The sequence below is a fragment of the Eumetopias jubatus genome, unplaced genomic scaffold, assembly GCF_037043125.1.
Source record: "Eumetopias jubatus isolate StellerSeaLion01/CBP00866 unplaced genomic scaffold, mEumJub1_p1.0 scaffold_12, whole genome shotgun sequence".
Classification (NCBI taxonomy): Eukaryota; Metazoa; Chordata; class Mammalia; order Carnivora; family Otariidae; genus Eumetopias; species Eumetopias jubatus.
Window position 1 is genome coordinate 36,577,941 of NW_028274818.1, and position 13,103 is coordinate 36,591,043.

At 43.6% G+C, this 13,103-nt stretch overlaps 1 protein-coding gene across 2 annotated transcripts in view; it reads right to left on the minus strand.

Moving 5' to 3' along the window:
- KCNH1 (potassium voltage-gated channel subfamily H member 1) overlaps positions 1–13,103 on the minus strand; it is a 355,728-nt gene that overhangs the window by 101,802 nt on the left and 240,823 nt on the right. For both annotated transcript variants that reach the window (XM_028125823.1, XM_028125822.1), the window contains exon 8: positions 4,735–4,934. In XM_028125823.1, the coding sequence (XP_027981624.1) occupies positions 4,735–4,934 (200 nt within the window). The remainder of the gene's footprint in view (positions 1–4,734; positions 4,935–13,103) is intronic.

A 13,103-nucleotide genomic window follows, 5' to 3' on the forward strand; every position in this document is an offset into this window, starting at 1 on the left:
GTTGAGTTCGGGGGCCCTGACTATAAGGTGGCAAGGACGGAGCCAAGGAATTGGGTTAGGTCACTCCTGCAGGCAGCTCAGTGAGCAGTGAGGGGACCCGAACTGGAACGCAGTGAGGAAAGGTCCGATTCAGGATGTATTTTGAAGGTGGAGCTCACACTGTTGATGGTCTGAATATGTGTGTGGCTTAAAGAGGGTGACAAAGTAACATTTAGTGAGCACTTACTCTGTGCCAGGCATTGCTAAGTGCTTTAAAGTCGTTCATTCATTTCATATTTACTTACTGAGCACTTATGATACACCAGGAATCATTCTAGGCTCTGAAGATGTAGCCGTGAACAATACAGTCAAAAACCCTTGCCCTTGTGTAACTTACCATCTCGTGGGAGGAGACAAATCATAAGCAAAATAAGTGAAGTTTAGCAATGATTTTACATTATTGTTATGTGCACTGAATAGCTAATTCAATCCTCACATAACCCGCCGATGTAAGTGCTAGTCTGCTACCATCTTACCGATAAGGGAACTGGGAGGCATAGGGAAGATAAATAACTTCCCCAAAATTGCACAGCCAGAAAATGGCAGAGCTGGGCTCTCAAACTAGGTAGTCTGAGTCAGAGCCAGAGTTTCGATACTAACCATTTCCTACATTATGTGGCTGCCCAAAACAAAGGTACTTGTAATTCCACTCTTAGCATCTAGAAACTCAGGGCACAGTGAGAACTGTAAGAGGTCACGTGGGTCTTATCTTTCGAGAAAGGAAAATTTCTTAGTCTTTTCTAGGGGGAGAAATAGTTCCCTGGATTAAATTTTTACAAGAAACCATTGCATGGCCCCTCCCATAGCAAGCATTAAGTAATACAGTAGGACACCTTCAAGTGGAATTTTCCAGAGAAATTAGGAGTGTTCTTAAAATAATCCTTTGTCCCATCCTACCCTAGCAAGCAAAGGTGGGGGCATAAAATCAAACATGTTCAATGAAGACATTTCCTTGGGGTGCTGGTAACCCCTGCACCCTTGCTTCTCTGCCTCCACGCAGGCCATCTGTCTCTGCGCCTGGAGTTCACCTTGGAATCTGGAAGTTTCTCAGGCTCCTTCAAAACTCTGCGCAAGTCTCACCTTGCCTGTGACCATGTTGCTCCTACCCCACCCTCACAGGCACCCTTGGGCTCTGCATGGATGCGAGTCCATGGACAGAAGAGGTCCAACAGTCGAAATCCCAGGTCCTTCCCCTCCAAGTGGCCTAACCGCTCTACACTTGAGTTTTCCCTATAAAATGCACACTGCTCACACTGGCTCGGGAGGATTACGTGAAATGACATGTACTGGTACATTTCCCCAGGGACAGTGCAGGACCCGGGAAAGGGGCTCCATACACACTGGTCCCCATGCTCTGTGCGCCTCTTCCTGCTCGTTCTGGGGTGGCGGGATGCTGAAGAAGTAAGCAGGATCTCTTCGAGAGGGGACGGAGCACTGACCGAGGCACAGGAGAATTCAGACAGCCAAAGCTTAGACTGAGCACTTGCTGAGTGTTTCCCTCCTTCCAGCTCAATGAAAAACAAGACTCCTGTAGAAATGCAGGTTGAATTTAGATCCTCTTCTCCCCAAGCAGAACACCAGGGAGTGGAGAACACTTGCATGTCGTGTCAGAACAGTACCCAGCAGTTCAAAACAAACATTTGTTCTCCAGGTAAGTTCACCTTTCAATATTTGGTTTCCCCTGGGCTGAGCTTTGCTGGAAAAGGCTGCTAGTGAACGAGGCCTTGGCATGGAGACAATGTTTTACTCATTGGCCCTGTTCCTGGATCCACTGGAAAGCACATGTGAGGAGGAGAGGGAAGCTGGGGGTCAAACAACCCGGTCTGCCATGGCCATCAGGCATCTCCATCATTCTCCTATTGGCTCCACACTGGGCAGCTTAGGGGGTCCTGAGTCCTCTCTGAGCTGAATGCTTCTCAGCTGCAGACCCCTTCCTGGGCACCTTCCCTTCTGTTAGGTCCTGAGGAGAGACCTGCTGGTTCTTGAGGACCTCAAAGGCCACAGGGAAATGTCACCATGGAGGCTCATGGAAACTCCCCAGGCTGGACAGGACAGACACATGGTTGAGAGAATAAAGACAGGCAGACCCGGATTCAATTCCTGACTTAAATGTTTACTATTCCTGCGAACTTGAAGCCATACTTAGCTTCCTTTCCCAAGTCTTCAGTTTTGAACGTGAGTACAGAATTCTTCTGAGGATTCCATGAACCGATATGTGGAAAGTGCTGGAGCAATGCCTGGCACACACAAGTGCTCAATGCATGTGAGCTTTCACTTCTGATGTTGTTAGCACCACGGAGCAGTGGGTCAGGCTGAGGGAGGCTCTAAAGTCCAGAAGGCCATAGATGAAGGAGCCTAGGAGGTTGGCCTTAGTACTAAAAGGTATCTAGTGTCCATGTGTCACAGACATGGAAACTGAGGCTCAGAGGAACAGGCGACATGCTCATAGTCACCAGCTAATTGCCGGTCAAATGAGAGGAGCCCAGCACCACCTCTCCCTCCCCCAGACACACACCCCTAGGCTCCTGTGGTCATCCCTGACCATTCTGACCCAGGATGGAGGGGACCTGGGACCTGGGGACTGGCCCTCTCCCCAGCAGCTGTCTTCCCCAAACCTCTGCCAGAAAGAGCAACCACCCAGGCCAGGCTGGGCCCTGCAGTGAATTGCCACAGTATTCCCTCTTCCACCAAGGCCTGTACCTGGGGCAAATCCCAAAGCCTCTCAGGAGAGTGAGGCAGCAGGGAGGGGCAGGGTGGGCAAACGCTGCCGGGTCTGTCTCCCATGGGCAGCCACCCAGCCCAGCCCTGCAGTGGGGTGGGGAAGGGCTTCTTTCCAGACAACCAGATTTACAAAGCTACCCTGGCTCCTGGGAAAATCTCCAGGGCTGAGAGATCAAAGTTGCTTTCTGATCCAGCGGTGGCCAGGCACCCACAGAACCTGCATGCCTTGCTGAATGAAGCAAAAGCACCAGACACAGTTATTGGCGAAGCCAGGGACTCAGACCCAGCCAACTGATGCCCTGCCCGGGTGAGAAATGAGGGCAACTCCATCTGGACTCATCTTCTCATCTTTCTTCCCTCCAGTACATGTTTTAAATTAAAAAAAAAAAAAAAAAGTAATAGTAGGAAAAGCACAAGCTTCCAAGTCAGACAAAACCAAATTCAAATCCTGACTTTGCCATTCTTAATTCAATGACCACAGGCAGTTAACAAAACACACTGGGCCTCTGTGTCCTCGTCTCTTGGGTCGAAATAACAGCGGCTCCCTCCCAGAGTTGCTGTAGAGCATCCCTGAAGCGTGAATGCGGGGCCAGCACACAGAGAGCGCGATAAATACCTGTTCCTAACGCGCATTCAAGGCATGGTAGCTGGGGCTATGGTGGCGAGCTTAGTATGTTACTGTTGTGATTATGGCCGATCTTCAACAAAACGGAATTATCGTACCTTTTAAGTGGGAATCAATTAAATTGAGTTCAAGTTTTCCTTTTAAACTGTCAACTCTCAACTAACTATTCTAATGGAGGAAGAGTACGAGCAAGGACAGCTGATCCAAAGTCAGCTGAATTTGGCTTTGAATGTGTTATATTTCTGCAACAGCATTATCTTTCTGTTTTTCTTATTCTGACAATGAAAGGAATCAGAATTCCCCAAGTACTTAAGAGATTGGCAGTAAAAGGAGAAGTGGGGTGGAAAACACTGAGAAGCAGAGAAAAACAGACCCAGGAAAACATGTTTGCTTATAGAAAATATACACAGGAGATAATTGAGAAGTGAATAGGAAGTCCACTGTATCTTTTCTCTGTTCTCCCAGCCCCCAAAGTTTCTTCACTTTATTGAAATTCATCTAGAATAATGCAACTCTTAGAGAACAATAGGGATTTATGGCTGTTTCCATTCTACAGATGGGAAAACTGATACCTTAGCCTTAGAGAGATGTCTAACTGATGTTTTCCTCAAGCCAATGAGGAGTAAGCCACAAGCCCTTGAACAGTATTCACCAGATTTGTCTGATGGAAAGGATCACTGGGGCACTTGTTAAAAATGCAGTTTTTTTCCTCACACCTCCCCCTCCTCTAAATCCAGATTCCATACATCTGGGATAGAGGCTGGGAATCTGTGTTTAATGACCACAAATCCTGGGAATCTTAACAGAGCTGAGACTACAGTGAGGCAACAGCCTTGGGCTAAAAACTTAGTAGTCAAGACAAGTTATAGTTTAATACAGTATTTTTAAAAATCAAAATTCATGCAAAAAAAATCCCCAATGAACAAAATATCGAAAATTTGAAGAAAAACAGAACCAGCGGCAATGCTGTACCATCTCAGAGCCTGAGGCCAAAGGAAAACCAGCCATGACGATGACCTCCCCCCGGGATGGCCCTGAGCCTTGACATCACACAAGTCTGGGAAATTCCGCTCCAGACAGTTAGACTTGCAATGCTTCTCTTCTCCAGGAGACACAGACTGTCTTTCCAGTTTCTTAAATAATGGCTCTTAATCTCTTAATTCCTGGTCCTTGAGCCAAGCCGATCTGGAAGCCACCAAAACCTCTGGAGGTAGGATGTGGGAACCCCAAACTTCCCAAATGAATTCTGATGCACAGCCAGGTTTGAGAACCCCCTGCCCTAGGAGTGCCTCAGGTCTCCCTGGGAAAGCCGACACACAGGACTCACCTGAGTTTATCGCCCTCCTTACCTTCTCAGTGTCAATGCCTCTGGACATGGACCAGGTGGACACGATATAATCCATGACTCGCTCACTCAAGCCCTTTGGCACCTGGTAGAGTTTCAGGAAGTCCCGAACGCTGTTGAGCATCTCATGGTACCGGTTGGTGTTGGCATACATCTGCTGGAAAATGGTCGTCACGTTCCCAAAGATGGTGGCATACAGAAGCGCTGAGGAGGAGAAGAGACAACACATGAGTGGGCCTTCAGCCAGGGCCCAAGAATGCCCAACTGGCCCAGAGCAGGCCAGTGGCCAGAGTTGCCCTCCCCAGGACAGACTGTCCTGACCTCTTCAGAAGAACCTCACCCAGCAGCCTCTGGGAGTGGACCCAATTAAAGAGGCACCTGACAGCAGGCCACTAGGACAAACAGGTGGTAGGCAGGGCTAGGGTGAACAGGAACTGGCATGACTGGGGCCAGAGCTAAGGGGCATAGAACAGTGGCCGGGGGGTGGGGGTGGGGGGGCAGAGAGACACGAGCAGTGAGACTGCTTTATACTTCTTGCCACAAAAAGTGTGAGCCATACCTGAGGCCACCAGTCAAATGTGTTATTCTGTATCAGCCCAGTTCCCAACCTATCAGCAAGTAATCTTTTTCAAGCCCTACTAACGTGCCAAGAACTACACTACCTGCCGAGGACAGGATGGTGTAGGAAACGCTCAGTCTTGGCTCTCCTACAGCACACAGTGTAGTGGAAGGACAGACCTTGAATACACCCTCACAAGTGACGAAATAATAGCAAGTCTGCCAAGAGCGATGAAGGATGTTATTTATAACCTGACTTCACACTTATTGTTAAGGTACATGTAAATACAACAATCCACTCCACTGTGATGTGGCTCTTGGGGAGAAGAGCATGACTGTAATGTGGCAAAAATAAAATCAAGTACCTCTGAGATGTAACAAGTACTTACGAGGTGCTCCTACAGCTCCCCCTATATTAGTGTCAGGAAGGAGGCCCACTATGTCTTCACAAACCCCACCTTCTACCTCTAATTCCCATTTGTCCTTGAAGGCTGAGCTCAAGGGCCGTCACTTCCAGAAATCCTCCCCATGAAGGTGACCATGACTTTCTAGGCTCGAAATGGTATATAAACCATTTTGCAACAATATGCATCTTCCTTTCCTCGTGCCTGTATGAACTGCTTGAAGGCTGGACCCATCTTTTCCCCGCCATTGTATCCCCAGGAGCTAACACTGTACCAGTACCCAATAAATATTTGTCAAATTATTTTTTAATAAATAATACATACATTATTATTTGTGAAGCTCACACACGTTTTTGCTGTTTTTTTAATTGAGTGATTGTTGACATATAATAAACGGCACCCTTAAAGTATACAATCTGATAAGCTTTGAAATATGTGTACACCCACAAAACCATCACACAGTCAAGTCAGTGAACACTTCCATCACTTCCACCACTTTCCAAAAAGTTTTGTCATGTCCCTTTACATTTCTTCTTGTTCCCAAGTGATGGTTAATATTTTCTGTCACCATAGGTTAGTCTGCATTTTCAAGAATGTTCTATAAATGTAATCATACAGTATGTACTCCTTTTAAACATTTTATTTAGATATAATTCATACACCATGAAATATATCCATTTAAAGGTGTACAATTCAGTGGCTTTTATTATATTTACAGAGTTGTGCAACCATTACTACATCTAAGTTTAGAAAACTTCCATCCCCTTCCAAAGAAACCCCCTACCCACGATCAGTCATTCCCCACCCCATCCCCATTGCCTAGCCCTCGGCAACAAGCAATCTGCTTTCTGTCCGTATAGATTTGCCTACTCTGGTCATCTCATGTAAATTAAGTCATACAATATATGAACTTCTACAACTTGCTCCTTTCATTTAACACAATGTTTTCAAGGTTCATCCATGTTGCAGCATGTTTTGTTACTTCATTCCCCTTTATTGTTGAATAATCCACATTTCATTTATCCATTCATCAGTTCACGGGCATTTGGGTCATTTACTTCTTGGCTATTATGAATCATGCTGTTATGAAGCATCATGAACAAGTTTTTGCATGAACATGTTTTCAGTTCTCTTGGGTAGACACCTAGGAGTGGAATTGCTGGGTCATCTGGTAACTATGTTTAACATTTTGAGGAACCCTCTTCAAAAGCAGCTGCACCTTGTTCTGTTCCCGTCAGCAGTGTATGAGAGTCCCAAATATCTCCAACACCTGTATGAGAGTTCCAAATATCTCCAACACCCCATCAACACTTGTTATTATCTGTCTTTTTTATTACTGCCATCCTAGGGAGTGAGAACAGCTATCTCGTCCTAGTTTGGATATGCATTTTCCTGGTGGCTAATGATTTTGAGCACCTTTTCGTGTGCTTATTGGTCATTCTTATCTATTCTTTGGAGAAATGTCCACTTAAATCTTGCCTATTTCTCAGCTGGGTTGTCATTTTATTATTGAGTTGTAAGTGTTCTTTATATATTCTGGATATAAACCCTTTATCAGATGGTTATGATTTGCAAATACTTTCTCACACCATGTGGATTGTCTTTTCACTTTTTTTTTTTGTCTTTTCTCGTTCTTTTTAAAATTTTTTAAATATTTATTTAAAAAAAATTTTTTATGTAGTGTTCCATGATTCATTGTTTGCATATAACACCCAGTGCTCCACGCAATACGTGCCTTCCTTAATACCCATCACTGGGCTAACCCATCCCCCCACCTCTCTCTCCTCTAAAACACTGTTTGTTTCTCAGAGTCCATAGTCTCATGGTTCGTCTCCCCCTCCGATTTCCCCCCCTTCATTAGTGCTCACCATAGCACATACCCTCCCCAATGTCTATCACCCAGCCACCTCATCCCTCCCACCCCCCCACCACTCCAGCAACCCTCAGTTTGTTTCCTGAGATTAAGAATTCCTCATATCAGTGAGATCATATGATACTTGTCTTTCTCTCATTGACTTATTTCGCTTAGCATAATACCCCCTTGAAGGTGTTTGCACATAAACATTTTTAGTTTTGAGGTAGTACAATTCGTCTATATTTTTCCTTTGTACTTTTTTGACTAGTTTCTTATACTCAGCATAATTATTTTGAGATTCATCCATATTGTTGCATTATGAATACTTTATTCCTTTTTTTAAGGGAAAAAAACATTTTTTGAAATAAGTATAAATTGACAGAAAGCTGCAAAGATAGTACAAAGAGATCCTGTATACCTATCGCCCCATTTCCCCATCGGTCACATCTTATAGAAGTAGAAGACAATGTCAAATCCAGAAGATTTACACTGCTATGAAGTATGTGTATAACTGTGTCATTTTATCACCTGTGTAGGTTCATGTAAGCAGCTCCCCATTCAGAACACAAAACTGTCCTATCACTGTAGAAATCTCTCTTATGCTCCCCCTTTATACCCACGCTCCCCCCGGGGAACCATGAGTCTCTTCTCTTTAATTATGCCATTTCAAAAACATTATATAAATGGAATCATGCAGTATGTGACCTTTTGAGATTGGCCTTTTACACTGAGCAGAATGCCCTTGAGATGCATCCATGTTGTTGTATCAATGGTTCATTCCATTTTGTTGATGAATACTGTCCCATTGTATGGAGAGGCCACAATAATTTCTTTCAAATGATCTTACTCAGGCTTAGCTGAAGACTGAGAGGGTAAAAAATCAGAGAGAAAGGCATGGATCTAGATGTGAGGGAAGGAAATCTTCAGTAGTCTGTCCACAAGGGCTGAATATGGATGCCCAAGACACTGAGGACAAAATTCCACCTGAGAAGAATTATAAATGAGGATTGGAAAGAGCACTGCCAGTTCTAGAAAGGTACTGGGGACTGGTATCCATCTGAACAAAAGAAGTGAAATAAAAGCAAAAGTAGTCAAAGCCTGAATAATGCAGACATAGCCCTTGGAAACTCATAAATAAGCTCATACACAAGAGGGTCAAATCTCCTGCTTCCTGCTTCCTGCCTCCTGCATCACCGAGTGTTCTCAGAACCAGCCTCCCAGGGCCTGGGCTGGCTCCCTTGTTCCCAGAGAGTCTGACTCTAACTCGATAAGCCTCTATGGCAGTCCTGGCTCAGCTCTATTTTCTGGTCCACAATGAACCAGAGGTCATGCATGAAGAGTAAGAGGTGCCTTTCTCAGGAAACTAATTTAATTTTGAGCTTAAAAATATAGTTACACCAAATCAATACAGTAAGAATAGCTCTCTTGTCCATGGCTTAAGAACGAGGCTCCCATCGGAGGCACGGGTGTGCTGGTCAGACCATTAAGGCAGTGATGTCACATCTATCATTTACAACCCAGGGCTGCTCTTGTGCCAGTCTGCTTCCGAGACATTCTAGAAGGTGAAAGGTCCTCAGGAGGGCCCTATTTAATTATTATTGCTATTAGAAACATTATTACTATTAAAAATGGACAATCCGCTCAATGCCAGTTGTCTAATTTTATATGAAGTGAGGTTATACATTTTTCATGCATATATTTTATTTATTGATATCTCTAAATAAAGCATTATGCCTTTATTTAGCAACCTAACTGGGATATGCCTTACATACTCACAACCTAACTGGGAGAGATTACATATAAGCCCAGCTATTGCTTGAATAGATACTTGAGTGTGATATGGGGAGCAAGAGAGGGAGATTGGAATGTCCCTGCTTAATAGAGCCTCACAGGGCAGATGATGCCCTGGGTGACTCTGAATGTGAATTAGTTGGGTCCCCCCACAGTAGGAAAGACCTTTCTCAATCCCAGGGCAAAATGCCGGTTTGCCTAAGGGCAAGTTTCTTTCTCTCTTTGAGCAGTTTAGAATTAACACTGTATCAGAGCAAGAGCCGTGAGTCCCACTCAAAGAAAAATAAACATAGTATTCTCTGGCCCTCAATTAAAAGTTGCTGTATGGAATTTAGGGGAAGAATGGCAAAAATTTTTGTTTCCCTTTTTAAATTTTCATGTTTATTTGGGTATACATACACATACACATAAAGAGTTAAATGGCCAAAACATCTTTTGAATTCTTTACTCCCCTAGATATTCTTTCTTTTCACCCAATTTCCCATTCTGCAGAAGCACCCATTTTCCATTATATTAACCTGATTGTTTTGCTATTGATCATTGATCTTCATAGTTCAAGGTCATTCTCAAATCACGATGTCCTTATATTTCAGTTTTAGGAATTATCTGTTGGCCTCTGAGAATTTAGCTCTCTTCCCCCCACTGCCCTCCAATCTCACACTCATTTCCCACACCTCTTCCCATTGTCCCATCCTCCAGCGTGGTTATAGCATCATCTCGGCTAGATAATTATCTGCGTGGATATTATTGTAACTGGAAGAGAGATATTCACAGCTAAGCCACATAGGATATTCAGGTCACTTTTCCTTTTTCCTATAGCTAATAATGGTCTTTTCATTTGCTTAGTTTACTTATCATTAATTTGACTCCAAATTCTCCCACAAATAAAGTCTCTTCTTAATACATTAAAATTCGTGAATTAGCCTATCAATTTCATTTCCATAAAGAAATCTCTCCTGAGGGCACCTGAGTGGCTCAGTTGGTTAAGCATTTGACTCTTTTTTTTTTTTAAGGATTTTATTTATTTATTTGACAGAGAGAGATAGCGACAGCAGGAACATAAGCAGGGGGAGTGGGAGAGGGAGAAGAAGGCTTCCCACTGAGCAGGGAGCCCGATGCGGGGCTCGATCCCATGACCCTGGGATCGTGACCTGAGCCGAAGGCAGACGCTTAATGTCTGAGCTACCCAGGCGCCCCAAGCATTTGACTCTTGATGTCAGCTCAGGTCTTGATCTCAGGGTTGTGAGCTCAAGCCCCACATTGGGCTCCATGCTGGACATGGAGCCTACTTAAAAAAAAGAAGAGAAAAGAAAAGAAAAGAAAAGAAAAAAGAAATCTCTCCTGGAGGCTTCTGAACCGTTCCGTTGCCAGCTGTATGGGTGTCTCTGCCCCAGCACCCTGGGAAGGAGCTTCACTTACTTGGGTTAGATCCCCTGATTCCCGTGATCTCATGTCTTTCACCCTCTTGGTTTACTTTTTTTGTTGGTAAAAGACATCTTTTTATAGTTTTCTGAGAAAGGGTATATGGGAGCAAAATTTTTGAGACTTAATGTTTACTATTACAATCAATTATTAGCTGAGCGAGGTGTAGAATTCTAGACGCGAAATCATTTCACTCTTTTCTCAACGGAAGCATGCCTCCATTGTCTTCTCTTGCTGTTGAGAAGACAAAAGCATTCAGATCCTTCATCCTTCATACTGAACCTGTTTTTTCCTCTTGAGAAACTCTTTTTCCACAATGTTCTAAAAATTCATAATGGTGTGCCTTTTGCTGTGGCTCAGTCATCATCCATTGTGCTAGGCTTTCAATAAGTCCTTTCAATCCGGAAATTTATGGCCTACATTTCAAGGAAATTTTCTTGGGTTACTTCCTTTTCTTTCTTTTTTTAAACTTGCCTCCAGCAGATTAAAGTGAAAATTAAAGGGAAAGAGAGGAGAGGGGAAGAAAGGAGAGGGGAGGGAAGAGAGGAGGGAAGGGGATGGAAGAGCAAAGGAAGTGAATATGGAGGGTGGTGACAGCAGTGGGTGGGGTGATGGAAGGGTAAGCGTAATAAGGACACTTTTTATTTCTAGTCAGCTTTTTTTTAATCACTTAAAATAAAATTCTTCGCCGTTTCTCAAAAGTAAGGGAGAAGGAAAACTGAGAGACAATTATATTTTATGAACCCAAGATGGGGGAAAACCCTAGACAGAAGCAGCAAATTAAGGGCATTGGAAATGGAAGTAAAGCAGGTAGGTCAACCTTGAGGATCTTTGGTGGAACAGAAAAGAGATGTTGCAGGCGCGAGTTTGGAAATAAGAAGTGTGTTTAGCCGGCCGCAGTTCCAAAGCCTCTAGTCTATTCTTTGTTTATGCTTAACCTGCTCTCCAGCTCCCGGGTCTCCTTAGCACCCCAGTCTAGAGCCAGTGGCCAGACCACTCCCCCATCTCTCACCACTGTTTCTTCGGGACATCTACTCCAGCTTCCTGAAGCGAGATGGGCACTTAATCTGCCTGCTATCAAAAAGGAGTGAAGATGTGAAGCCCCTATCCCTGTGTTCGCAGAGCTTCTCTGGCATCCTGGGTGACTGGCTTCTGCAGAGCTGTTAGAAATTCACCTGCATGCTTTTCATAATCAGTGGGGTAAACAGACGTGTGGGCTTCTTTAGGAAGTTGGTCATTATTCACAAAATTATTCCCGTTGGAAAATGCCCCCCAACTTCTAAGCAACTTTGCAGAGCACAATTTACTCCTAAACTCAAGAAGGCTAAAAAAGAAAAAGAAAAAAAAAGCTATCTCTACAGGTGCATCAAAGCTTAGAGATAAAGGAGTTTATCTCTAAGTGAGTCTTTTTCCTCTTTGTAATAATTTAAAAATCATTGCTCTCTGTGGGTAGTTTATGGGTTTATCCAAACTGACTTTGTTCTATACAGAATTCCAAAAGATACATTAAAACAGAATTTAAAGAAGACTCTACTGACACCTATGCTTGTTTCTGACTCTTAATTCCCAGCAGAAGGCCTTTAGGCCTTTGTTAGCCTTTATGACCTGGCCACTCCATTTGGCAATGATGGAGACATGCTGGTCACGGAAGATGAGTTGATATGGATAAAGCCACATTGACACCTCTGACATCTTTCTTTTCCCCTTCTATGCCAAATATAGAAAAAGACTAAAAAAGCATGGGCTGAATGATACACTGGGGCAATAAGTATTGATGCAAGGAACAAATCAGGTAAAAACATAATAATTTTGTAAAGAGAATCCTTAAAAATGGAGGTAGGCTTTCAAAGTCACATTGGTAAAAGATTCTCTTGGTCCCATCGTTGGTTTCCTCCCGTTTTATTGGGACATAACTGACATATAACGTTGTATCAGTTTAAAGTGTATAACACAATGATTTGATATGTATATATATTGAGAAATTATTTCTTATGTTTAGTTATATAGTTAATAGTTTAGTCACATAATTAATTGGATTATTTCTTTGATGGTTTTTTCCCCTTCATTGCTATTCTTTTTTCACCAGATCTCCTGTTAATCAGGTGCTGGACTCCTAGACTAATCTAATTTTCTTATTTTTCTCTCCAGTTTCTTCTTATCACTTTATGGGAGATTCTTTAAATTTTATCTTCTATTCCTTTTGTTTGTATATTTGAGAGAGACCGCGTGCATGTGAGGGGGAAGAGGCAGAGGGAGGGGGAGAGAGAGGATCTTAAGCAGGCTCCACACTCAGCACAAGACCAAGCCCACTGCAGGGCTCAATCTCACAACCCTGAGGTCACG